The sequence below is a fragment of the Aethalodelphis obliquidens genome, unplaced genomic scaffold, assembly GCF_003676395.1.
Source record: "Aethalodelphis obliquidens isolate GAN/ISIS:26980383/991018 unplaced genomic scaffold, ASM367639v1 scaffold42, whole genome shotgun sequence".
Taxonomy (NCBI): Eukaryota; Metazoa; Chordata; class Mammalia; order Artiodactyla; family Delphinidae; genus Aethalodelphis; species Aethalodelphis obliquidens.
Genome location: NW_020837986.1, coordinates 14,425,226 through 14,452,962, shown reverse-complemented (window position 1 = coordinate 14,452,962; position 27,737 = coordinate 14,425,226). Strand labels below are relative to the sequence as shown.

At 49.7% G+C, this 27,737-nt stretch overlaps 1 protein-coding gene across 1 annotated transcript in view; it reads left to right on the top strand.

The window, feature by feature from the left end:
* Nucleotides 1–27,456, top strand: part of RSPO4 (R-spondin 4) — a 38,974-nt gene extending 11,518 nt beyond the window's left edge. Inside the window, exons 2-5 of the mRNA XM_027078060.1 lie at nt 20,167–20,355; nt 21,057–21,197; nt 23,804–23,989; nt 27,353–27,456. Coding sequence (XP_026933861.1) covers nt 20,167–20,355; nt 21,057–21,197; nt 23,804–23,989; nt 27,353–27,456 — 620 coding nt within the window. The remainder of the gene's footprint in view (nt 1–20,166; nt 20,356–21,056; nt 21,198–23,803; nt 23,990–27,352) is intronic.
* Nucleotides 27,457–27,737: the final 281 nt, after the last annotated feature.

Here is a 27,737-nt window from a genome sequence, read left to right as displayed (position 1 = left end):
GTGAGCAGAACCCAGGGCAGAGCATAAGGACAAAGTTGGCTCCCATTTGATGTCCTTGGCATATGAGCTGGGCACAGAGCCAGGGGCTCTGCAGGTTATTACCTCCCTTTATCCTCCGGGCACCCCTTCGATAGCATCACTCTCATTTTGCAGCTGAAGTGTGAGGCTCAGAGAGGTGAAAGGGACTTCCCAGAGTCAAGGTGGCAGAGCTGGGATTCATACCCAAATGTGTGTGACCTGGACTCCCGCCTGCCCAGCACTGCCTCCCTCCCATCTCCCATTTCCTGGGCAGTTGGTCTGGGGACCTGGCCCGGGCAGATGCCACTGTGACTCACCACTTATTCTCACCTTCGAGAATGACTTAGGGAACCATCCAGACAGGGCCTCGGGTTTCAGTCCAGCTTGGGGGCGGCGGTATACAGCTGGTTTAGGGAGCCACTGAACAGCAAGGCGGCTTAAAGCAACCAGAGGGATCCTTGAATGAAACCTTGTTCTGGTGGCCTGAGAAAGTCGAGAGGCCACAGCAGGTCAAAGAGGCACAACCCGAGCCAGTGGCAGGGAGGAGCAGAAGTGATTCAGGCATCTCTGGAGGAGGCTGCAGGGCAGACACAGTCATGGGATTCTTGGGTTAGGTCCCCTGATTGCTGAGGACGGGTAGCTGAGGTCTGCTCACACCAGCTACCTGCTGCACCATGGGCTAGGCCACTTACCTTTTAATTCTCATAATATCCCACAAGCAAGACTTGTCCATCTGCTGCTCACAGCCAGCAGCCTGGTCCAGACCCCCTAGGTGGTCACAGGCCTCTGCCCTGGGCTCCCAGCTCCTGCCCCCTACTGTTCATTGTGCTCAGCCCCAGAGGGAGCTTTCAAGATGGCAGACACTCCTTGGCCTGCACCACGCAGGGCCTTCCCATCTTGCTTCCAGGAAAACCCAGCGCCGTCCACACTCCTTCTGAGCCTACCACCCAGGTCTGGGCTGATCTGCCTTTCCGAGCAGTCCCTGTGCTCTGGCCTCACTGCTCTCTTGCATGCTAAACCCCTGGACCTTTGTACCTGCTGGTCCCTCTGCCGAGAACGCTTTCCTTATATGTCTCAGCGAGTCCTGTCTTGTGGCCGGGACCCTCCTCTCCTCTCCTCACTCTGTTTACTGTCATTCACTCACTGTCACTATCTCAAATGACCTCTCTCTCTCCTTTAGGATGCAAACTCCCTGAGGGGAAGGGCTGTCTTGTCCACTGATGTATCCCCAATGCCTACAACAGTTCTTGGCACATAGTAGGCCCTCGAGCACATTTGTGAAAGGAACAAGCTTTCCAGTGAGTGGATGATTGCCTCTATCTTACATATGAGCAAACCGAGGTTCAATAACGGGCCCAGGGAGTGAAGTGCGGAGCTGGGATTTGAAGGTGGGGTTGTCTGATCCCAAGCCTTAGGTTCCCACCTCCACTCTTTATGCCTCACTGCTGAGCAAGACTGACTGGGAGCCTCATCTGTTGTGGGGAAGGGGTGATGATAATGTGTCACCTGGAACAGCAAGAGCCCAGCCATCCTCAGTCCCAAAGCAGGTGCAGCAGTGGGTATAGCAGGCCTGGCCACCCCAGTCAGAGGCCAGGGACCAGGCTGTTCACAAGGCCAGACAGGGAGAGCCAGCTGGCTGGAGATAAAAAGCCAAAGGCACCCATCCAGAGACCGGGGTTCCAGCCCTGCCTTCCAGTGACGCACTGTGTGGCTCTGAACAAGTGCCTGCCCCTCTCTGAGCCTCAGGGCACCATTTGTAAAATAATACTACTATCCGTATACTACAGAGTTCAAACTTTAATAGACACTGCCCAAATCCTTTATGAAAGTGAGCACTGGATGTTGTCAGTCTTTTAGTTTGCCTTTCTGGTAGGTCACAAGTAATATTTTGTTCTTATTCTAAACATCATTTTGAAAATTATTAGTGCAATATAATAGCTCTTCCTGAGGTTACTGGTCCATTTGTCTTTCTTTTTTGAATTACTTGTAATATTTTTGCCCATTTCACAACCTTGCGTTGTTGCTGTTTTTCTTCTTCTTGATTTCTAAGAGCTCTTTGTATATTAAGGATGGTAATCCTTGGCCTTCTTTTGTGAGGCATAATGATCAGAGTGGACATGTAACAGAGGATCACAAACATGACATTTGCTTTTTTTCTCTCTCTCTCTAATTCTGTTATATCTCTAAAACCCAATCCTTAATAACTTTGGGTAGATCTCAGAGTTTCTGGTATTAAAAAGCTCAGTTTGGTGCTAAATTTTTAAAAACACAGGTCTAATTCAACGCTGTCTCCTTCCCCATCAGTGACTTGGCTCCTGACTCCACTGATCTGCCCTGTGAGGAGATGTGTCGTCCTCCCTCCGTTCTTCCCCTGTGTGCTGGGGAGCAGAAGAGGGATGGGGACAGGGACAGTTGTGTCTTACTTCTCTGGTGCTGCTGTGGCCTCACACGTCCCAGCAGTGAGAAAACTCAGGGCCGCATCACCAGTGAGCACAAGGAAGCGGTTGTGTCTAAACGTTCCTATGCCGCCTCCCTCCACACCCTCCGTGTGTGGCAGGTGCCCTACCTGTGGCACGGCTGTGACTTATTAGGGGAGGAGCATGGCCTCGACCTCTTCGCATATTCCCAGCTCCCTCACTACCCCATGGTACCCCTACAGCACCTTTGGGTTGGAAATTTTGGATCAAGTTCAACAGCCTCCTTCAGTGTCCACGTGATCTGGACAGAGAATTAGCCAAATGGTGGCAGCGCAGGCTTCTGAGAGACTGACCCCTCCCCTTCTGCATCTCTCATTCATTCTCCCCCCTCCCCCAATAGATGTGGGAAGGATCAGCAAGTGTGTGTTCAGTCAGGGGATGAAATGCCCATTTCCATGTCTTATCGGGTTCCCTCCAAACTGTGAGTGCTTCTCTTGCCACCCCACCTGGGTTTAGGGAATTGGGGAAATGCCGTGCCCCGCCGCAGCCCCTGCTAGACAATCCTTCCTGGATCCTCTTCAGACATCGGTTTACAGCAGCTGGTAGGCAGTGGAGGGGGAGAGGATGGAGGGTGCAAAGATATCTGGCCTCCCCCTTGCTAAGTTCTGAAGGGGGTGTCTGGCTCCAATTCCATACTCACGAGGCAGCTTTCTTTAGAACACAGTGGTAAGGGGAGGGGAGGACTCAGACTTTGTTTCCACCCTTAGTCACAGGTTTTGGAGCAGCAAGATACATCTTGTTCCTTCATTCACCCAATGGACATTTACAGAGCACCCAGTGTACCCCGGCACTGTGCATGGGACTGGGAGGCGTGGGTGAACAAGGCAAGGTGCCTGGGAAATTTCCCTTCCTGATCTAGTATCGTTTTGCTCATCTTTCTAAAGTGTTTCCACAGGTCTGTGATTTGTCTTTTAACTTTGTCCAATAAATCAAATAAAAGAAAAAAGTTTTTGTTTCTTGTTTTCACTGGAGTCTAGACAAGGGCCTGGTATATTGTAGGCATTCAAGAAACACCTACTGAACGGATGGATGGATGGGTGGATGGATGGCTATTGGGCCCTTAGAAACACTGAGTTTAACCATCCATTTGACAGATGGAGAAACTGAGGCCCAAAGACAGGGAGGGACTTAGCTGAGGACCCACAGAACTGGGATAAGAGTCCATATCTTGTGCTCTCTCCCTTCTACAAGGTTTTGAGAGGGGGAGGGAGCCTGTGGGGAGAGACCAGACCCAGAATAGGGTCCCTAAAGATGTTCACCCCATGTCTGGAGGTCCAAACTGGATTCCCAACTCTTTGTCACCGCTCGGAACCTCCAGTTACCCCGGGTGCTGGATGAGAGGGGCTGGGCTGTCCCTGGAACACCGAGAGGGTCCAGTGCTGAGGCCCAGCCCCATTCCCTGATACTCACTGGCGGCAGAGCCCCAGGTTTTCTCTGCACTGGGAGCTGATGGTATATCCAAAGCTTCCTTAGGGCTTAATTGTAAGAGGCAATGAGGGTGTTTTCATGGGACATATTCTAGGGGCTAGGTTCTCCGCAGTACTTAATAATATCTACCAGTTACTAAGACTCCCTGGCTTTAAATCCCAGCTTGCCACTATGTGATCCTTAGCAAATTACTTACCTTCTCTGTGCCTTAACTTCCTTGTCTGTAAGAGGAGATAATAATACCTCGTAGGGTTGTTGCAACAGAGTCTGGCCTTGTAAGAGCTCCACACTGCTCACAGCCACCCCATTGTCGTGCACCTACCATCTGCCAAACCCTGTTCTGAGCATGTCAGACACACCAACATACTGAACCTTCTCAGCAATGCATGAGGACAATGATTATGCCCATTTTACAGATGGGAAAACTGAGGCTTACTTTGTGATTTAGACCCAGACTGTCTGCTTGCAGAGGCTGACTTAACTGCTACACCATGCTGTACTGCCTCTCCTGCCATTGGTGCTGAGGGACTTCGGGGTCTGAAAGTCTTTAGAGATTATCCATGCCCTTAGGGGATGCCCCCTGAAGTGAGCAGACGAAACCAAGAGGACTGGCTTGAGATCCTCCCCCTCACCCTATGCAAGCCTCAGCCAAAGCAGCTCAACTCTTAGCTGCCCTATTAATCGAGCTCCCAGATCACATCCTATCTTGGGAAAAAGAAAGCTTCCTTGGCTGAAAAAAGTTGGAAAGTCCTCTGTCAAGACCAATCCCTTGTTTTTCTGCTGGGGGAACTGAGGCTGCCAAGGTCACACAGTGAGCCTGGGTCCCACCTGAGACAGGAAGCACAGTCCTGGCTCGTAGCCCCGAGCTCTGTTCATTGCGGGTCTTCAGCATGGTGGGGTGAAGGGGTCATTTGTGGAGCAAACTGCGAGACCTGGTACCTCTCAGTCGCGTGCATGTTAGGAATCATGTGCTCTCAGTTCCTCTTAGGAAGTTCCCCCACCTTCCCTGGAATCCTGGCACTCATCCTCCCCACAGCTGGTGGGGGGCTCCTGGACTGGATTAGTGGGCACCATCCCCCCTACCCCCGGCCTGTGGCATCAGGTCTCCAGATTGGCTGGACATGTCCCACCAGGTCCTGACTGCTGCAGCATCCTCCCACGCAGCCGAAGCTGAAGCTTTCACAGCCTCCCAAAGAGCCACAGGAGGCCTCCACAGCCACAAAGCGCCCGGGAACCGTGAACTCCCCACAGAGGGAAAGGGAATTAGCAGCTAGTGTTTCCTGTCCCCAGTACTGCCAGGTGCTTTATACACAGCTCTTGGGGCACTTTACAGCACCCAAGGCAGGTTCAGAGAGAATCAGAGAAGCAAGAGACCTGTCCGACGCCACACAGCCAGACAGCCCCACCATTGGCAAAGCCAAAACCTGTCTGAGTCCACTCCCCAGCCCACAAGTTCTCACTGAGCACCCACTGTGTACCAGGTACCGGTGCTACAGACATGAACAAGTCAGAAACACCTGCCTCAGAGAGATTTCGTGTGTGTGTGTGTGTGTGTGTGTGTGTGTGTGTGTGTGTGTGTGTGGTGTAGCAGGGTCTCTTGAGCACCTACTGTGTGCCAGGCACTGTTTTGAGCATAATGCATTTTTTCTGCAAAATAGCCCTGTAAAAGTCACTAGAAGAAGAAACTGAGGCACAGAGTATTTCTGCAACTTGTTCAAGGTCACGCACACAGCAAACCTATTCTTCTAACACAAAAAGAAAAGGAACTGTCCTCTCCGTATTTTTTCAGAAGAATAGCAACTGCACGTACCCAACACTTCATGACAGTTTTACATGTAGGACAATTGCAAGACAATTCCTTATGCAATTTCACATACCTGACACTTTCACACGCAAGAGAGTTTTGTGACAATTCCACAGACAGATGGATTTTGCGACAGGTTCGCACTCCGGGCAGATTCGTGACAATTCTGTTCATGGATAATGGCGTGCCGAGCTCTGGGGGCGTGGATGCCGGGGAAGCCAGCTGGGGGGTGTGACTGCCTCCCCTGGTCCTGGTCTCAGCCGCTGCTCCTACCCGCCCCTTCACCCACCATGGAGCTTGCCGAATGATGAGGAATCCAGTAACAGTTCTTTTTTTTTTTTTGAATTTTATTTTATTTATTTTTTTATACAGCAGGTTTTTATTAGTCACCAATTTTATACACATCAGTGTATACATGTCACTCCCAATCGCCCAGTTCATCACACCACCACCACCACCCCCGCGGCTTTCCCCCCTTGGTATTCATACGTTTGTTCTCTACATCCGTGTCTCAATTTCTGCTCTGCAAACCGGTTCATCTGTACCATTTTTATAGGTTCCACATATATGCGTTAATATACGGTACTTGTTTTTCTCTTTCTGACTTACTTCACTCTGTATGACAGTCTCTAGATCCATCCACATCTCAACAAATGACCCAATTTCGTTCCTTTTTATGGCTGAGTAATATTCCACTCTATATATGTACCACATCTTCTTTATCCATTCGTCTGTTGATGGGCATTTAGGTTGCTTCCATGACGTGGCTATTGTAAATGGTGCTGCAATGAACATTGGGGTGCATGTGTCTTTTTGAATTGTGGTTTCCTCTGGGTATATGCCCCGTAGTGGGATTGCTAGGTCATATGGTAGTTCTACTTTTAGTTTTTTAAGGAACCTCCATACTGTTCTCCATAGTGGCTGTATCAGTTTACATTCTCACCAACAGTGCAAGAGGGCTCCCTTTTCTCCACACCCTCTCCAGCGTTTGTTGTTTGTAGATTTTCTGATGAAGCCCATTCTAACTGGTGTGATGTGGTACCTCATTGTAGTTTTGATTTGCATTTTTCTACTAATTAGTGTTGTTGAGCAGCTTTTCATGTGCTTCTTAGCCATCTGTATGTCTTCTTTGGAGAAATGTCTATTTTAGGTCTTCTGCCCATTTTTGGATTGGGTTGTTTGTTTTTTTAATATTGAGCTGCATGAGCTGTTTATATTTTGGAGATTAATCCTTTGTCTGTTGATTCGTTTGCAAATATTTTCTCCCATTCTGAGGGTTGTCTTTTTGTCTTGTTTATGGTTCCCTTTGCTATGCAAAAGCTTTGAAGTTTCATTAGGTCCCATTTGTTTATTTTTGTTTTTATTTCCATTACTCTAGGAGGTGGATCAAAAAAGATCTTGCTGTGATTTATGTCAAAGAGTGTTCTTCCTATGTTTTCCTCTAAGAGTTTTATAGTGTCCGGTCTTACATTTAGGTCTCGAATCCATTTTGAGCTTATTTTTGTGCATGGTGTTAGGGAGTGTTCTAATTTCATTCTTTTACATGTAGCTGTCCAGTTTTCCCAGCACCACTTGTTGAAGAGACTGTCTTTTCTCCATTGTATATCTTTGCCTCCTTTGTCATAGATTAGTTGACCATAGGTGCGTGGGTTTACCTCTGGGCTTTCTATCTTGTTCCATTGATCTATATTTCTGTTTTTGTGCTAGTACCATATTGCCTTGATTACTGTAGCTTTGTAGTGTAGTCTGAAGTCAGGGAGTCTGATTCCTCCAGCTCCGATTTTTTTGCTCAAGACTGCTTTGGCTTTTCAGGATCTTTTGTGTCTCCATACAAATTTTAAGATGATTTGTTCTAGTTCTTTAAAAACTGCCATTGGTAATTTGATAGGGGTTGCATTGAATCTGTAGATTGCTTTGGGTACTATAGTCATTCTCACAATATTGATTCTTCCAATCCAAGAGCATGGTATATCTCTCCATCTGTTGGTATCATCTTTAATTTCTTTCGTCAGTGTCTTATAGTTTTCTGCATACAGGTCTTTCGTCTCCCTAGGTAGATTTATTCCTAGGTAGTTTATTCTTTTTGTTGCAATGGTAAATGGGAGTGTTTCTTTAATTTCTCTTTCAGATTTTTCATCATTAGTGTATAGGAATGCCAGAGATTTCTGTGCATTAATTTTGTATCCTGCAACTTTACCAAATTCATTGATTAGCTCGAGTAGTTTTCTGGTGGCATCTTTAGGATTCTTTATGTATAGTATCATGTAATCTGCAAACAGTGACAGTTTTACTTGTTCTTTTCCAACTTGTATTCCTTTTATTTCTTTTTCTTCTCTGATTGCTGTGGCTAGGACTTCCAAAACTATGTTGAATAATAGCAGTGAGAGTGGATATCCTTGTCTTGCTCCTGATCTTAGAGGAAATGCTTTCTTCAGTTTTTCACAATTGAGAATGATGTTTTCTGTGGGTTTGTCATATATGGCCTTTGTTATGTTGAGGTAGGTTCCCTCTGTGCCCACTTTCTGCAGAGTTTTTATCATAAATGGGTGTTGAATTTTGTCAAAAGCTTTTTCTGCATCCATTGAGATGATCACATGGTTTTTATTCTTCAATTTATTAATATGGTGTATCACATTGATTGATTTGCGTACATTGAAGAATCCTTGCATCCCTGGGATAAATCCCACTTGATCATGGTGTATGATCCTTTTCATGTGTTGTTGGATTCTGTGTGCTAGTATTTTGTTGAGGATTTTTGCATCTATATTCATCAGTGATATTGGTCTGTAATTTTCTTTTTTTGTAGTATCTTAGTCTGGTTTTGGTATCAGGGTGATGGTGACCTCATAGAATGAGTTTGGGAGTGTTCCTTCCTCCACAATTTTTTGGAAGAGTTTGAGAAGGATGGGTGTTAGCTCTTCTCTAAATGTTTGATAGAATTTACCTGTGAAGCCATCTGGTCCTGGACTTTTGTTTGTTGGAAGATTTTTATTCACAGTTTCAATTTCATTACTTGTGATTGGTATGTTCATATTTTCTATTTCTTCTTGGTTCAGTTTTGGAAGGTTATACCTTTCTAAGAATTTGTCCATTTCTTCCAGGTTGTCCGTTTTATTGGCATAGAGTTGCTGGTAGTAGTCTCTTAGGATGCTTTGTATTTCTGCGGTGTCTGTTGTACCTTCTCCTTTTTCATTTCTAATTTTATTGATCTGAGTCCTCTCCCTCTTTTTCTTGATGAGTCTTGCTAATGGTTTATCGATTTTGTATATCTTCTCAAAGAACCAGCTTTTAGTTTTATTGATCTTTGCTACTGTTTTCTTTGTTTCTATTTCATTTATTTCTGCTCTGATCTTTATGATTTCTTTCCTTCTGCTAACTTTGGGTTTTGTTTGTTCTTCTTTTCTCTAGTTCCTTTAGGTGTAAGGTGAGATTGTTTATTTGAGATTTTTCTTGTTTCTTGATGTAGGCTTGTATAGCTATAAACTTCCCTCTTAGAACTGCTTTTGCTGCGTCCCATAGGTTTTGGATTGTCGTGTTTTCATTGTCATTTGTCTCTAGGTATTTTTTGATTTCCTCTTTGATTTCTTCAGTGATCTCTTGGTTATTTAGTAACGTAGTGTTTAGCCTCCATGTGTTTCTGTTTTTTACATTTTTTCCCCTGTAATTCATTTCTAATCTCATAGTGTTGTGGTCAGAAAAGATGCTTGATATGATTTCAATTTTCTTAAATTTACTGAGGCTTGATTTGTGACCCAAGATGTGATCTATCCTGGAGAATGTTCCCTGCGCACTTGAGAAGAAAGTGTAATCTGCTGTTTTTGGATGGAATGTCCTATAAATATCAATTAAATCTATCTGGTCTATTGTGTCATTTAAAGCTCTGTTTCCTTATTTATTTTCATTTTGGATGATATGTCCATTGGTGTAAGTGAGGTGTTAAAAGTCCCCCACTATTGTTGTGTTACTGTTGATTTCCTCTTTTACAGCTGTTAGCAGTTGCCTTATGTATTGAGGTGCTCCTATGTTGGGTGCGTATATATTTTAATTGTTATATCTTCTTCTTGGATTGATCCTTTGATCATTATATAGTGTCCTTCCTTGTTTCTTGTAACATTCTTTAATTTAAAGTCTATTTTATCTGATATGAGTATTGCTACTCTAGCTTTCTTTTGATTTCCATTTACATGGAATATCTTTTTCCATTCCCTCACTTTCAGTCTGTATGTGTCCCTAGGTCTGAAGTGGGTCTCTTGTAGACAGCATATATATGGGTCTTGTTTTTGCATCCATTCAGCTAGCCTGTGTCTTTTGGTTGGAGCATTTACTCCATTCATGTTTAAGGTAATTATCGATATGTATTTTCCTATGACCATTTTCTTAATTGTTTTGGGTTTGTTTTTGTAGGTCCTTTTCTTCTGTTGAGGTTCCCACTTAGAGAAGTTCCTTTAGCATTTGTGTAGAGCTGGTTTGGTGGTGCTGAATTCTCTTAGCTTTTGCTTGTCTGTAAAGCTTTTGATTTCTCCATCAAATCTGAATGAGATCCTTGCTGGGTAGAATAATCTTGGTTGTAGGTTCTTCCCTTTCATCACTTTAAGTATATCGTGCCACTCCCTTCTGGCTTGTAGAGTCTCTGCTGAGAAATCAGCTGTTAACCTTATGGGAGTTCCCTTGTATGTTATTTGTCGTTTTTCCCTTGCTGCTTCCAATAATTTTTCTTTTTCTTTAATTTTTGCCAATTTGATTACTATGTGTCTCGGTGTGTTTCTCCTTGGGTTTATCCTGTATGGGACTCGCTGCACTTCCTGGACTTGGATGGCTATTTCCTTTCCCATATTAGGGAAGTTTTCGACTATAATCTCTTCAAACATTTTCTCTGGTCCTTTCTCTCTCTCTTCTCCTTCTGGGACCCCTATAATGCGAATGTTGTTGCATTTAATGTTGTCCCAGAGGTCTCTTAGGCTGTCTTCATTTCTTTACATTCCTTTTTCTTTATTTTGTTCTGCAGCAGTGAATTCCACCATTCTGTCTTCCAGGTCACTTATCCGTTCTTCTGCCTCAGTTATTCTACTATTGATTCCTTCCAGTGTAGTTTTCATTTCAGTTATTGTATTGTTCATCTCTGTTTGTTCTTTAATTCTTCTAGGTCTTTGTTAAACATTTCTTGCATCTTCTCGATCTTTGCCTCCATTCTTTTTCCGAGGTCCTGGATCATCTTCACTATCATTATTCTGAATTCTTTTTCTGGAAGGTTGCCTATTTCCACTTCATTTAGTTGTTTTTCTGGGGCTTTATCTTGTTCCTTCATCTGGTACATAGCCCTCTGCCTTTTCATCTTGTCTGTCTTTCTGTGAATGTGGTTTTTGTTCCACAGGCTGCAGGATTGTAGTTCTTCTTGCTTCTGCTGTCTGCCAACAATTCTTTTTTTTAAGCAGCGGTGATTTTCTGAAGGTCTCTGGCAGCTGCTCTGGGCTGCTCAGGACCCCTAGTGCTCCCATCAGGAACACAAGCGTGACCTCCCTTAATGAATAGCTAATGAAGGCAGACCATATCCTGTGGATCCAGGGTGGGTCGTTAAGGGTTAAGGAAGCAGATATTTGAGTTGATGCGGGGAGGTATTCCAGGCACAAGCAGCCCGCTCTGGACTGTCCACCCTCCCCCGCCTAGCAGGAGGGCTGGGCAGCGGTAGCACAGCCAAGGCCTTCTCCATGCTTCAACCTCCAGGCACTAGAATCCTTTTGGTATGGGTCTCATCTGTCCGCACACACCTGCCACTGTCTCAGAGACACACACATGCTCAGGGCACACGAACCCAGCCCCTCTTCTTCTTGCCATTCTGGGCTTGGCAGGGACTGTCCTCAACTTGGGCCACTTGGGAAAATGCCCCTCCTATGAGTGGTAAGAGGGGCCAAGTTGCCCCTTCCAAATATCAGCCCAACCTCTCATCCATCGTCACGCCAGCAGGGACAGGCACTGTGACACAGTAGAGTCTGGGGGCTCGGTCTAACTCTGTGACTTATAGTTGTTGGCCTTTGAGCCTTAGTTTGCTCCTCAGTAAAGTAAGAAGTAATAACAGCACCTGCCGTCTTGCTTCTTTTTTCTGTGGGGGGGGGGCGGTACGCGGGCCTATCACTGCTGTGGCCCCTCCTGTTGCGGAGCACAGGCTCCGGACACGCAGGCTCAGCGGCCATGTCTCACGGCATGTGGGATCTTCCCGGACCGAGGCACGAACCCGTATCCCCTGCATCCGCAGGTGGACTCTCAACCACTGTGCCACCAGGGAAGCCCCGTCTTGCTTCTTAAAATGAGGTCTGGAGACCAGCACGATCAGCATCCCCCAGGAGCATCGTACAAAAGCAGAATCTCAGGCCCCAGCCCAGACCTTTAGCATCAAAATCTACACTTGAACCCAAGGTCCCTGGGCACTCTGTGTGCTCCTTAGAGTTTGGGACGCCCTGGCTGACCTCACAAAGTGGTTTCTGAAAATCACGCGAGTTCATACATATATGACCCCAGGCACACCAGTGTACACGTTAAACCAACAGCATATATCGAGGGATGGAGGTGTCTCTGCTTTTAATAAGCAGCCCCATGTGATTCTGTTGTGGATTTAAATCTCAGGATCACCACTGGCTGGGAAACAGCAGATGTGGGTATGAGCCCTGGCTCCACTTCCAGCCTCCATCTCCCCACCTCCCTAGCCCATGGAAGCCGATGTCTGAAAGTGATTCTATGTGGACCTCAAGCAGGGGCTGGGGCAGGGCACTTCCCCACCTCCCCAGGCCTAGGTGGGTGGCAAGAGAATCACTTGTAGAGAGCTTAGAGGGGACCTGAAGGACGGGGAAATAGGCATGTCACCCCTGATTGAACACGCAGGTACTGATCTGCCCCACATCATGGAAATGAGGGGAGATGAGTACGGGATGAGGGGGAAATGAATGAGAGATGCAGAAGAGGCAGGGTCTGTCCTGCGAACACATGTACTGCCACTGTTTGGCTAATTTCCTGTCTCAGTCAAGGTCAAATGGACATTGAAGGAGGCAGTAGCCTTAGCACAGCACTGGGAACCTAGCAAGGCCTTAGCAAGGGGACCTGTTATTCTGCGTGGAGGATTAAAGGAGGTGCTGGGATACACTGGCAGCTGGGAGGCCGTGTGGCCTCGAGATGAAGCCTTCAGGTTCTGCAGCCACACTGCCTGGGTCCTCTTACTAAGTGACCTCAGGCAAGCAGCAGCCCTGCCCTGGGCCTCAGTTTCCTCCTCTCTGAAATAGATATAATAAGTATACCTAAATTAATTTTGCAGCATCTCTATATGGAATGGTAAGCAGCTATAAAAAAGCATGAGTCACTGATGTGCAACATTCGCCAGGATAATTTAAGTGAGCAAAGCATGGTGCTAAAGAGTCTGTGGAGTGTGCTGTGGTTTACCCCTGCCCTCCTGGAGCTCACCTTTCAGTGGTGGGAAAGAGACACCAAAAATTCAAACGAACACATCCCATATCAGGTGGGGATAAATGCCAAAGAAAAACAAAGCAGGGTGAGACAAGGATGCAGGGATGGGTGCTACTTCAGGTGAGGTGGTCAGGGAGGTCTCACGGAGGAGGGGACGTTCCAGCAGAGACCTGAAGTGGAGTAAGCCCTGAGGATGTATGTGGGGAGGGCATTCCAGGCAGAGGGAGGGGCAAGTGCAAAGGCCCTGAGGAGGGAGTGGTCTTGGCATGTTTGAGGAACGGCAAGGATGAGGCCAGCATGACTGGAGCAGGGCAAGCGATGATTGGGAGGGAGGGGGGAAAACGTGTTGGTGCAGACCAATTTCTGATAGATTCCATGTGGGACAGGAAGGAAAGAAAAGAGGCAGGGTGACTCCAAGAGTTCTGACCATGAGTGGAGTAGCCATTCACCCAGATGGACAGGAGAGGCAGGTTTGCGGGGAAGGAGGGGAAAGGATTACAAGTTTCCATTTTGGATGTGTGCCTATTGTTACTATATGCTGAGGGTCCTACACATTAACCCCTTGGTGTCATGCACAGACATCTTAGCAGGGATTCACTGTCTGCTCCTTGCCCAAGCTCCCTCCCTGTCACCAACTTATATACTGTCATGTACTCACCTCTCTTAAAAACCTTTCTTTCTCCCACACAGACTAGCCCTGCTCTCGTCCCCACATCTGCCTCTCCAGAAAACCATCCCTGATGACTGCAGTCTGTGCCCAACCCCTGGCTATGAGCTCTGCTGGGCAGACATCATCAGCTTTCTTTGCAATGTATGAGCCTAGTTCTCCCAACTAGACTGCAGCCTCCCTGAGAACAGCTTTTGAGAACTTTTATTAAGCCATCATTCATTCATTCATGCATTATTCTTTCTTTTAAGAAATAGTGGGCACCTACAATGTGCAAGACTGTGGAAATTTGCAGGAGAATAAGCCAGGCTGGGCCCCAGCCCTCAAGTGAGCACCTCAGGGTGCCTCTCATGTATCTCCCATGAAGCAAGTAATAAAATAATGCTCATTCATCAGCCATGAGCTGAGCTGGATGAGCTCACAAGTGCCTGGGAGGTGATTGCTACTACCATTGTCCCCATTTTGCAGAAGAGGAGACTGAGGTTTAGAATAGTGAAGCCACTTCCCTAAGATCACCCAGCCAGAAAATGGTGTTTTGTCATGCTGCAAAGCTGAGATCATCTCAATGTCCCCACACCTGCAGGAGTCTCCAAACCTGGAGTCATCTCTAGGGCCCGTGCCTTGCTGAGGATGGTGCAATCTGCCCCCGAGGCAGGAATGTGCCTGGGGCCCTCTGAGCCAGCCTCCAGTGGCAGTGACTGCCTCCCATATGTGGCGGTCTGAGCAGGCGGACGGGAGCCCAGATGTTGTTTATTTCCTCTGGTTATCGGCGACATGCATCCCACACTGCCAGGCAGGGATCCGAGAAGGCACTGCCCATCACTCTCTGCATGGGGCCCCCCTACATGGTTCTGGATCCTTCTCAAGGACATAGCAGGGCCCAGGGCAGGGCCTGGCCCTCCTCAGGTTGCACTGCCTTGGGGCAGGGAGGAGCGGTCTCTTTTTCTTCTTCCCCATCTTCCTCACCCACATGGAGTCCTTCGGGACAGCTGTGTCAAATCCTTTAGTCCACCATGACACACAATGTTCTCATGCAACACACACTTCCCTGGGCACATCCCAATTATGAAGAAACTCTACCCCAAAAATGTTGACATCAAATTAAAAGTTCTGCACTGATTGCCAAAGCAAGTCCAAGATCACAAACACCAATGGAGGTGTGGCAGGTGGCGACAGTAACATTACTGAGACCCTCATTAAGTGTCAAGCCTGCTCAGGTCCTCAAGGTTCTGTAAGGTTGGCCAGCGTGATTTCTATTTTACAGATGGGAAAACTGAAGCACAGAGAGATTAAGGCACTAGTTCAGGGTCACATGGGCAAGGATAAAGGGTAGAGCTGGGATTTGAACTCGAGCAGTCTGGCTCTTAACCCAACTCCACTTTAAAGTGGGAAACTGTTAGCAGTGCAGATTCTCAGCCTCCCCCCTGCCCAACCCCAGACTTACTGGATCAGCAGCTCTGGGGGAAGGCCCAGCAATCTGTGTTTTTAACAAGCCCTCTAGGTGAATTTGATGCGTGCCCAAGTTGGGACCCCCTGCTCTACATGGCCTTCTAATGTGAACGAATGAAGCAGGTACAAGATAAACAGCAGCTCGAGGGGGATAACACATGGCAGCTGACCTTTGCCCTCAGTGTCAGGGGTAACAATGGGGGGGGGGGACTGACAAACTGGAGAACACATGCCCCATCTATGGAACTCCAACCAAATGTTGCCCTGCAGGAATGCAGGCCCAGTGTTAGCAGGTATTCATACCTTTTCCAGAGAAGTCCAAATTCCAGCTTCTTATGTGAAATCTGATTTTTTTAAATGTTGGCAAATTTTTTTTTGTTTGTTTTGGTTTTTTTTAAGTGTGTGGCTGGAGTTCTTGGCTTTTGGGTATTGAGGATTTTTCATTGACAGACTCACTGTGGGCTGCTGAGGAGATGAGCCTGTCTGGGGAAAACAGGTAATTTTCAGGGTCCAAGATGTCTCCCTGTGCCTTTTGACCTCCTCAAGGAAAGCACTGCAGAGTGAAGGTGGGTGGGAGGCGTGATAATGCAGAGATGGCCCTGAATCCACTCAAATCCCTAAATGAAAAAATATAGAGATCACTTGCAAACACTGAACCATTGACTCCTATCAAAACAAAGGGCTTGGAGGGCTTCCCTCGTGGTGCAGTGGTTGAGAGTCCACCTGCCGATGCAGGGGACACGGGTTCGTGCCCCGGTCCAGGAAGATCCCACATGCCGTGGAGCGGCTGGGCCCGTGAGCCATGGCCGCTGAGCCTGCACGTCCGGAGCCTGTGCTCCACAACGGGAGAGGCCACGACAGTGAGAGGCCCGCGTACCACAAAACAAACAAAAGCAACAAGGGGCTTGGGCTCATTCTCAGGATGTGGATGACTCTGAGGTTGGGAACCCTTGTTTCAAAGAGCACAGGTCATTCCCTGATCCCAACAGAAAGAAAAACCTGCCCTTCACCCAAGACCAAATCTGCCTCCTCTGTCTCTTCCCTGAGCCCTTCACCATCCTGAGGATGAAAGACCATCTCCCTGGAGCTGGTGGTTGGTGGCTGTCCTCCACCAATGCCTCTGGCCTCCGTTTTCTCACCAGTGAAAGGGGAGGAGGGTCCAAATGTGGGCTGACAATCCCACCATGTATCGTGTCAGTGAGGGAACAGGAAAGGAATTTATATTTATGGAGAAGGACCTACGACATGCCAGGTACTTCCTGCTTGCACACACCTCATAACAAAATGTGTGGGAGTAGGGGTTGTTGCCACAGTTTTTCAGGTGGAGAAACTGAGGCCCACATTGATGAAGGTACTTATCCAAGGTCAGTCAGCGGGTGGTGGAGCCAGGATTTGAACCTGGGCACCTGGACCATACTACATGTCCTTAGGTATTTGAGGGCAGAAAACAATATAATAACAAGATATCCAATCTATCAGAAGTCTGCTGCCAGGCCTTAAGCTAAGAGTTTTCCATGTACCATCTCCTTTCATCACAACAGCACTGCAAGTTAAGCATTATCCCCCCTTTTACAGCTAGACTAACTGAGGCCCAGAGAGTTAAAAGTACTTTGCCCGTGATCACACAGCTGCTGCCACATTTCATAACCATCGAGCCCCCAGCACTGGACCTCACAGAAAGCAGGGGCTCAGTAACTGTTGAATGAATGGATAGATGGATCACTCAGCCTTGGGCTAATGCACGTACAGAGTTGTTATAAGCCTGCATCCCTTTGTAAATTGCCAACCCCACTGTCATTCTCCATGACATGGACATCCAAGTCTCAGCTTGTCCCCTGGGTGCTTGGGGAAGGACAGTAGGACTCAGATGTCATTCCAAGCCCCTCCAGCTGCTGGAGCAGCACAAGGCCATCCTTTTTGGTACAACTGACACTTTGACCAGGGGAGGATGGTCTTGATTATGGGAGATACTGATTAAGGGAAATCACAGGGGGTGCCTTCCCCTCTGATGCCCCAAGAAAGCTCGGGGAACTTGCAGATCAGAGCTCAAATACTTCATTTAGAAACGTGTATCAGAGCTGCTAGAGGGCAGCAAAGAAGGCCAGCATGCAGTTGAGGTGTAGAAGGAGCCAGGGGTTTTCAAACTGTGCTCCCTACAATCCCAGGGTCCCTTGGCGTGCCATGGTCAGGCTGGGCGGGCAGTGCTTCAGGTCCCTTGGCCTTGAAGCAGAGCTGCTCCACCATGATCTGTTGGGCTCCACCTATCTGGTGAGATACATCTTTTTTTTTTTTTTTTTTGGCGGTATGCCGGCCTCTCACTGTTGTGACCTCTCCCGTTGCGGAGCACAGGCTCCGGACGCGCAGGCTCAGGGGCCATGGCTCACGGGCCCAGCCGCTCCGCGGCATGCGGGATCTTCCCAGACCGGGTCACGAACCCGTGTCCCCTGCATCGGCAGGCGGACTCTCAACCACTGCGCCACCAGGGAAGCCCGAGATACATCATTTTGATTGCAATTTGACAGGAGGAGAGCTAGCTCAAGTGAACTAGTGACTTTCTTTGGAGCTATGGGGTGAGCCAAGCCTTGGGGGACTGGAACCTGGGCTTGGAAGATGGTCAGAAACTCTGTCCGACCATCTAGGGCCCATGAAGTTTCTGGTTGCTTTTTTTCTCTCCCTGCATCTGATTTATTTTCTCTCTCTCTCTCTCTCTGCTTCTGTGTGGTCAGGAGTCTTTGGCTGCACGTGACAGAAAACCCTACTCAAAATGGCTTTAGAAAAGAAGAGACTTTATGGACCCTCCTAGGGGTGGATCCAGGTGCACAGACAATCTCTTGTGTGGCCTCCATTCTCGGGACACTCACCCCTCATGCATTGCCCACCAGCTCTGGCCTACATCTTCTCAAATCCAAACAGAGTGCAAACACACACACACACACACACACACACACACACACACACACCCCGCAACCTCTGAGGTCAGGGGAGGGTCCTTGTTGGGTTCTTTTTTCTGCAGCATGTTGAAATATCACTCTACAAATAGTGCTGTAGCTCTAATTGGAATTTCTTTGCTGTTTGGCTACCTGACCTTGGGGAAGCCTGCACCTCCTCTGGCTTCAGCGTCCCCAGTGATGTGGCATGGGTTGTGCTGAGTGACCCCTAAGCTCTTCCAAGAGACAGTGGTTAGTAAGAGTTTTGCTTTGTCACCATCTGCGTTGCTATTACAGTCGCTTCTGTGGGCTTCAGCCCTACTACCAGGCATATCTGATTGGTCAGGTTTTGGTCAATGCCCACTCACTGTCGACTTGAAGGGCCAGGCCTCTATGGATTCTGTTTCTGGGGACAGGCACCAGGATTTGCCCTTCTCCAGGGCCTCTCACAACAGGGAATTCCTCTGAAAGGAAGATGGGGCACCAATAGGAAAGGGGTGGGGGTGAGGCTGGAGAGTCAAGAATGTCCCCTGCTAGGTGGCCATGGGCTCGGGTGGGCCAAAGTGTATAAGTAGTTTATTAAACAGGCTGACCTTGATGGAGTATTAACACACATGAAACAGCTTCATGTTTCCCTAATCACTGTGTCTAAGAAGCTGCCTGGTCCTCTTCTGTCCCTTAATGACACCTGGTCACTTTCTGACTCTCCCCAAATACCATCCTCCCCCGATGGTCTGCCCTGCTGCCTCTTGCTGGGGCACCCGCCAGCAACCAGCCTTCTTGGGGAGGCAGCAGCAGCGGCACTTGAGCCTGGCTACTCCTAGGGGGCCCTCGCTGCTGAGAACCCCCTTGCTTGCCATGAAGGATGTGCAGGTTCTTCTGCTGCCTCCCCCTCCCAACTTGGCCCTTCTCCCTCCTGGTCTCTTTTCTCTGCTCAAAGAGATGTTGGACGGGGCAGACCTGCAGGGCTGCCACACAGGTTCATGTCCAACCAAGGCATGAGGTGCTGGTCACCCCTTTTTGCAGGCATCCGTCTCTGTGAGGGGTACCCTTGCCTCTCCTCCCTCTTGGTTTGGGGGTTGGGAACAGCGGGAAAGCCACAGCGTTCCCCCTTCCCCAGGCTGACAGCTCCTAAGTCCCCTGAGTCCCCCTCTCTAGGGGGTCAGCTTGATCAGGTGGTGGTCAGACAGCAGAGACTCCCTATAAGCCTTGGAGAAGCTCTCTTTCCAGGGTATTTTCCGCCTCTTTCTTCGCAGTTTTGAGCCCTGGTTGCCAATTCTGGAACAACAAAAAGTTCCTTTCCTCCACTTGCTATACTTGATGATTTGGGGAGCCTTTGATAATGGTGGCAGTGAGGAATGGGGTATTGTTCAGAAAGGCAGCAGGAGGGTGAGGGGCTCCTCCACAGGCATGTGCACCCCACACCCAGTCAAACATACACACTATGTTAGTGAAGATCAAGTTTGTCTGTGAGTGACAGAGGACTCCAAATAACGGTGGTATGAACAAAATAGATACTGATTTTTCTCTATGTAACAGTCTGCACAGGCAGAAGAGGGCTGATGCAGCACTTCTACCTTCCTCGAGGACCCAGGATCTTTTTATCTTATTTCTCCAGTATCCTTAACACATGGTCTCTGTCTCATGATCCAAAATAGATGCTCATGCTCCAGCCATCGTGTTCACATTCCACCCACCAGGAAGGATGAGGGGATGACAAAGGGTATGCCCCTGCCCTCTAAGCTCTCTAGAAGTTGCACACACTGCTTTACCTTATAACACACTAGATTTTGGTCGCTGACCACATCTAGTTGCATGGGAAATGTAGTCATCTGGGTGGCCAGGTGCTCAATTGCTATACCAGTGAGACAGTCTGAGCTGCTCACGCATATGGTTTGACTATCTCTCTCTTCCTTTCCCCACCCTCCACCCTGGTCTGGCTGGCAGTGGGCACTGGTCTGGGGGGCAACTGCACAGGCTGTGTCATCTGCTCAGAGGAGAATGGCTGCTCCACCTGCCAGCAGAGGCTCTTCCTGTTCATCCGCCGGGAAGGTATCCGCCAGTACGGCAAGTGTGTGCATGACTGTCCCCCCGGCTACTTCGGCGTCCGCGGCCAGGAGGTCAACAGGTGCAAAAGTACGTGGCCCCTCCCTTGTCCTGTGCTAGCACTGTCCTCCTGACCATCCCTGGCACACATCCTACCTCCAGCCCAACGCAGCCCCAGGGGAAGTAGTATACGCCTGAGCCCAGACTCTGAGATACTTGCTGGCTTTCAGGCTGGCCGTGAAGCCCTTAGCAAGTCAGTGCCCTCTCTGGGCTCAACGCTAATGGGACAGGGGACCTTCACTTCTACCCTAGTTTGGCTTTGTGGCCTTTGGCAGGCTACTCACTCTCTCTGGGCCTAGCTCAATGGGAAAAGGAGCCCTAACTCCTAACTCTAATTTTCACTGTGACCTGGACAAATCATGACCATCTCTGAGATTTGATGGAAATGGAGTAGGGAGTCCTCACTCCCAGTCCAGATTTACTGTGTGACTTTAGGCAAGTTACTTGCCCTCTCTGAGCCTCAGCTAAAATGAGAAAGGAAATCAAAATAACCATGTTACCTTGGACATGTCACCTGCCCCCACTGAGCCTCAATTCAAATGAGAACAAGAGTTCTTGAATGCGGCTCAGTTTGACCCTGGACAAGTCTGGGCTTCAAAGGACACACTGAATCCAGACCCCAGTGCTACAGAGCTTGGGCTACTCAGAGGCCCTCCCCAGTCCCAGGCAGTCCCAGAGGGTCCCCTCCCTGGGCAGCCACCCTCACCAAGGGTGGCCCTGCTGTATTACAGAATGTGGGGCCACATGTGAGAGCTGCTTCAGCCAGGACTTCTGCATCCAGTGCAAGAGGCGGTTTTACCTGTACAAGGGAAAGTGTCTGCCCACCTGCCCGCCGGGCACCGCGGCCCAGCAGAGCACACGCGAGTGCCAGGGTGAGTGGGGGCATCCCCACCCTGCCCTGTCCCCTCCCTCCCTGGAGCAGGGGCTGGTGAGGGGTGTCAGGAGACCTGGAAGAAATCATAGGAGACTGTCACATGGTGATGGGAAGCCCAACACCGTGTCAGATACACATATGAACGCTTCAATACACTAGACCCATCATAAGCACCATTATGATTACTATTACTACCAACATCTACATCAATATTATTGCCAAGAGAGGCCACAGAGCACAGAAGAAGAGCATTGATTTTGGAATAAGGCCTGGGTTCAAATGCTAGCTCTAAAATTCACCATCAGTGACCTTGAGCAAGTCAGTTAAGCTCTCTGTCCCTCAGTTTCTCCAAATGTTAAAAAAATTACAATAGAACATAGAACCTACTTCATGGGGGAGGGTTGTCGTAAGGGGTAAATTAATACAATTTAAAGTACTTAATACAGTAACTAACACAGCAAATGCTCAATGCATGTCATTATTATTACACATCATATTAGCTGTCATTACTGTTCTGTTTTCCCATCACTCCTTTTCAGACTCCTGTGTGAGCCCCTCCTCTGTGATCTGTCCTTACACAAGGGTATTCTCCAGTGTTCTCACCTAAATCACCTATCTCTGCCTATACATTCTCTCTGGGCACATGTTCACGGTCATTCCAAAAGCTGATGGCTCCTAACTCACTGTCCTCAACTGCATTTCTCCACGGGCAGCAGACTCACATCCTCACCTGCTCTAGGGATGCCTCCTTCCCTCCCTCCCCATCCCCAGCCTGGGGCTTCCTCTGGGCTTCCTCCGTCAATAACCAGCTCCGGGCATCACTGTGGGCTCTTCTCTCTCATCCTATATCCAATCCAATCTCGTTCTTTCACTCAGGAAATATTTACTAGAGCATCTTCTACGCTCCAGGCACTTTCAAAGTTGCTGGGGACACATCAGTGAACAAAACAGACAAAGCTTCTGCCCTTATAGACGTGACATTTTAGTGGGGAGACGGAAGACACACAAAAATAAATACAGATGTTAGGTGGTAAAAAGAACTCTGGGGGAAATGAAGCAGAATAAAGCTCCCCAACCTGCCCCACCCCTCCTTCCCCCTTTTCCCCACCCCATCCCCACACTTCCCTTTCTCCCCACCCTCTGCCCATTGCTGGGACCTTGGCCACAGCCTCTTGCCTACCTGCCTGCCTCTGGTCTCACTGCCTCTAGCCCAGCTGGCTCATTTCAGAAGCAAGAGTGATTATTTCAAAATGACAATCTGATCAGGCTTCTCTTCTGCTCAAGGCCCTTCAGTGGCTCCCATTGTCCTCAGGTAGAGCCCCCAGGCTATGGGCAATCTGGTCCCCATCTGCCACCTCTCCACCCCTATCATTTTTTTCCTTCCCCATTTGAGTCCGTGCTCCAACTTCCCCATGAGGGCAGAGTCATCCTGGGGATTTTGCTAGGGTTATTCCTTTCACCTGGAGCACTTCTCCTTCCTGCCCCTCCCTGAGCCTGGCTGACCTCCCCAGCCCTACTTCAAGACACAGATCAGGAGTCTCCTCCTCCAGGAAGCCTTCCAGGTCACCCAGGCTGGGACCCTCTGGTCTCCCACAGCTGCCTGTTTTTCCCCATCACTGTCAGAGCACCCTGCCTTCCAGCCTGACCGCTCTAGACAGTGAACTCTGGGAGGCTGACCCAAGACCAGCAGACAGACCGGCAGGGTCTGTCTTGTTCCTGCTGCACCTCGGCACCCAGCACGGCAGGTGGCACACAGTAGGTGCTCAGTTTTTGCTTCCCAAATGAATGCATCTGTGAAGGACCATCATTCAAAGGTTTGGAGAGCTGGTGTCTGGGCCCAACTGGATCTTAAACACTTGCAGTTCTGTTTTGTGAGCTCCTTCTCTGTTCCCTTAGCAAGCCCCTCACCTGCTCTAGACCTCAGTGTCCTAATCTGAAAAATGGGGTATTAATAGCTGCCCGATTCTGTGCCTACGTTTCAGGGACTCTTAAAAGAATCAAATGTGAAAGAATACTATATATGGTCATATATTTTGAAAATTTCTCCCTACTAAGACCTTTCATGTCCGTGACTTCATTTTTCCTCACAACAGCCCAGTGTAGCTCCCACCTCCTACAGCTGATCAAAGGCACACGATCAAGTTCAAAATCCAGGTCCTGGCCCCGAGGGCCTCCCAGCTGACCTTGAACCTTCACTCCACCCCCACTGTAGCTTCCTTGTCCCTGACACAGCGTGGCCAGTCCCCCAGGCTGTACACAGCTGCCCCTCATGCACTTCCTTCCATCACCACCTGATGAAGAAGTCCTCTCTCCCTTTAGCTCCTTTGTCACCTCCTCAGGGAAGCCTTCCCCTTTAAAGCCACACAACGGGTCCCTCAGGCGTCTGGCCCGCAGCAGCCTGTGCTTGCTCTAGTACAGCTCTCATCCCAGGCTCTTACAAATAGCTGTTTAAACGTCCCCCTCTGCTGCTTGTAATAGCCTGTGACTCCTTTGCATGAGGAGATGGTGTCTTCAGGGAACTGAACCGCTCAGACCCTGCCCTTGAGCTGAGGAACACTCACTGCCGGCTGACCCCATCTGTCTGTCTGTCTCTCCACCTCACAGAGGAGTGTGAGCTGGGCCCGTGGGGCAGCTGGAGCCCCTGCACACACAACGGGAAGACCTGCGGCTCAGCCTGGGGCCTGGAGACCCGCGTGCGGGAGGCCGGCCGGGCCGGGCGGGAGGAGGCAGCCACCTGCCAGGTGCTATCTGAGTCAAGGCAATGTCCCATTCGGAGGCCCTGCCCGGGAGGTGAGCACCAGGCCGGGCACGGGGGGCAGCAGCAGGCAGGGCCCAGGGTGGCTCTGAGTGGCCTTGGGACACAGCCCCCACAACGAGTCCCTGTAAGGCTGCCTGAAAGCCCCCCTCTAGCCACACCTTTCTGTGTCTTGAGCTTTGCCCCCTCTGGTGTCCTCCTACTGGGGTCAGTCCCAGACCCCTTGGGAAGATCAAGCTTGCCCTTTCCAGCGGGAGTTTGCGACCCTTTCAGACTGACACCTCCTGTCAAAGGACTTGGGACGCCCTCTTTACACTCTGAAACAAAGTCATGGATAATGTGACCCACTGGCACTGGTCATTTTTTAAAAGATTCAGTATAGTGCTTAACTATAAAAGAGAAATAAAAGAAATTTCAATGGCAGCGCTTGGGCCCCAGGCACCAGAGAGTACTGACCGAAGTCAAATCACAGTGAAAGTGGTAGCCGTCCACGGTCAGGGCCTCATGCACGGCTGTGTTGCCATCAGAGATGCAAATTCCCAAATGGCGACCAGCTCTTAGTAAAGTCCAACAAAACTGTCTGACTTCTCGATTGACACCACGCTGGCAGCCCTAGAATATTCAGTAATGGACAAGTGTTCCCAAACACTTGGCATTCACACAGGAGAGAGAGTTCAACTCTGAGCTCCCTACATGAGGCTGGAGCAGCCGTTAGAGAACTGGCTGGGATGGGGTCTTCTTCCTGGGGGACTGTCCCACGCAGCACCCCCCCATCCCTTCCACTGAATGGCCCAGGGAACCCCTTCATTGTAACAACCGAGATCACCACGGAGTTCCAGAATACCCCACTGGCTATGAAGAACCACTGATTTAAATAGAAGAGAGGCCGCAGAGTGTGTGGGTAAGATGTAAACAGCGAGTAGTAATAATGTGGCATTAGCTAATGTTAACTGTGCACCTACTATGCACAGGGCACTGTGATAATCCTCTACATTCATTAAGTCATTTAATCTGCACAATGACACTATGAGGTGGGTATTGTTATTCTAGTTTTACCGATGAGGAGATTAAGGCCCAGAGAGGTTAAGCCACTTGCTCAAGGGTCACACAGCTAGGGAAAGGTGGACCTGGAATTCAAACATAGGTCTGTGTGCAAAGAAGAATCTACAGCCATGGTAAGGGTGAGGGCCCTGGAGCTAGGTGACCTGGGGCTCACTGGGTCGGGGTGGAGTCAGGACTTAAACCCAGGGGCACACCTGGTTTCAGAAGGGCTTGTGGTGTCTGGGTTGGGAGTGCAGGTAACAGACATGGAGGCACCTCAGGGCCATAGTGGGCAGCTGGGGACAGAGGATGAGTTTGAGATGGGACCAGAGAAACTAAGAGACCCCAGACCTGAGGAAGCACCCACACAGACGGACAGGTGTCCGTAGCACTATGGCCACATCTCTCATGGCATCTGAGAGCTAGTGGCTGATTGGCTGTGGAGGGATTGAGACAGGAAAGCTGTCCCCCCAGGTAATAACAATGAGAATAATAACAACAATAGCAACAGCAGCGAACATCCACGAAGCGCTGACCACATGCCGGCGCTGTGCTAAGTGCTTTGTAAATATGATGCCTTTGATCCTCACAACAGCCCTGCTGTGGGCTCCCTGTGGCATCTGCTCAAATGTCCCTCCTCAGAGAGCCTTCCATGAGCTTCCCCCAACCAAGAGTCACTTTCCATCATATCACGTCGCAAGCTCTTAAATCTTCCTGAAATGATCGTGCACATTCTTTGCTTGTTTAATGTCTGTCTTCCTCGATAGAGTGGGACCTCCAGTGAAAGCAAGCTCTTTGCTTTATTTCCAGCTCCCTCTCTAGCACCTAGAACAGGGCCTGGCACATAGTAGGTGCTCAGTCAACACTTGTGGATGGCAGGTGTGGGTGGGTAGGCAGGCCTAGGGAAGAGGTGGGGACCCAAAGCCTCTCACCCCATTTCCCACCTTCACAGCTGGCAAGGGCCCCTCAGGCAGCCCCCCACCCCATCCCCCAGATGCTGGCCTCCCCTGAGGGCTGACACAGTCAGCGGGAGCTTAGAGGGGCACCTGGCTTCAGCGCCCCTGAAGGGCCCAGGAGTGGGTGTAGGGGGCCCCAGAAGCGGGCAGCTAGGTCTCAGGGGATGACCCTGAGAAGGGAGGAGCCCTGACTCCAGAGGAGGCGGGCACACAGCTGATACTCAGGTAATAAAATTGCCCTCCCCTTGCCACTCCCTGCTCTCTAACTGCCTGACCCTGTGACCTTGGGAAGTGGTTCCCTGAGCCTCGGTTCCTTCATGTTCGAGGGGGCACACAGCTCCTGTGGGAGAAGGGGATGGGGCCAAAGATGGGTGAAAATGGCCTGGATGTGGAGACACTTTTAAAAAAGAAATTTAGGGCTGGCCCTGCTCCCAGCCATGCCTCAGTCTTCTCACCTGTTGATAATAAAAATGAAAAAAAACAATGGCAAGAGCATTCCAGGCGGAGGGCAAAGCCAGTGCAAAGGTGTGGAGGTGGCATGAACCTGCCAGTGGCCAGGACGGTGTGAGCAAGGGGGCTGGGGCGGGTGCGGGGAGGCCACGGAGACAACATGGTCTTTTCCTCCAAGTGAGTGAGGAGTCACTTGAAAGTGATGCCCAGAACTCCAGCCCAGGCTGTGCCACTGAGTTAAGTGAGGCCCCACCTGGGCCTCAGTCACCTCACCTGAGAAATGGGACTTGATAAGATGTTTGTGTTAGAAACTCACCCCAGCTCCACGGGGCATGGGGAGTGGGGCACAATGGGGTCAGGATCCCGAGGCAGGTCTGGGGTTTGCATCCACTCCCCAGTGGGAACTGGGTGAGGCACAGACCCCGGTGACGGCATCAGATGGGGCAGTGGGCCTGTGCCTGCTTCCCAGCTGTTGTGAGGGTGACATACTCAGTGGGAGCATCAGCTAAGTGCTGACGTTACTGTTGTCGTTTTGAGGGCAGAGCTGGGCCCAAGCTGAGCGGGAAGGTTGGTGCCGGGACCCAGGTGAAAGGTGTTGAGTCTCCAGGGAAGAGCCCTGTAAGTCTCACAGTGAGTGCACGTGGGAGTGCCATGGGCGCCCCCTCGAGGCCACCCTAAGTCCCAACTGGGGTCCCAACAGTGGACCTCCAGGCCTGGCGGGGCAGATGCCCAGCATGGGTGGTGCTCAGCAGGTCAGCGCCCTCCCCACCCCCCGCCGAGGAACTGAGGGGAGTGTCTGGTTTGGGGTAAGTGATGCTGCCGTCCCAACTCCAAAAAGGAGTGATTGTCAGGTCAGCACCCCCATGTCATTCCGAGCCTGCTGCGGGGAGTGGGGGGCACCCTCGTCTGTCAGGATGGCCTCAGCAACAACGTCCCGCGCTCTCGTTGCAGAAAGTAACCCCAACCAGAAGAAGAGCGGGAAAGATCGGCGCCCGCGCAAGGACCGGAAGCTGGACGGCAGCGGGGAAGGGAGGCCCCGCCCAGCGCCCGCCTAGGCACGCCCCCCGCAGCCAGACCGCCGGCAGCTCCAAGCTTTCTCTCGCGCGCTCCTCGCTGTCTTGCCGCTGCTTCCTCTTCCTTCTCTCTTCTCTTTCTCACCCACCTCTCCTCTCTTTTTTCTCTTTTATTTCCTGCATTTCTAACCCTTCTGTTTTCCCCTTCTCCCTCCCCTCCTTTCTCTTCTTTCTCTCTTTCCTTTTATCTTTTTCTTTCCTCCTGTTTTTCTTCTGTTCTTCACTGCGTCCCCCACCGGCCGCCCCCCGACACACACACACTA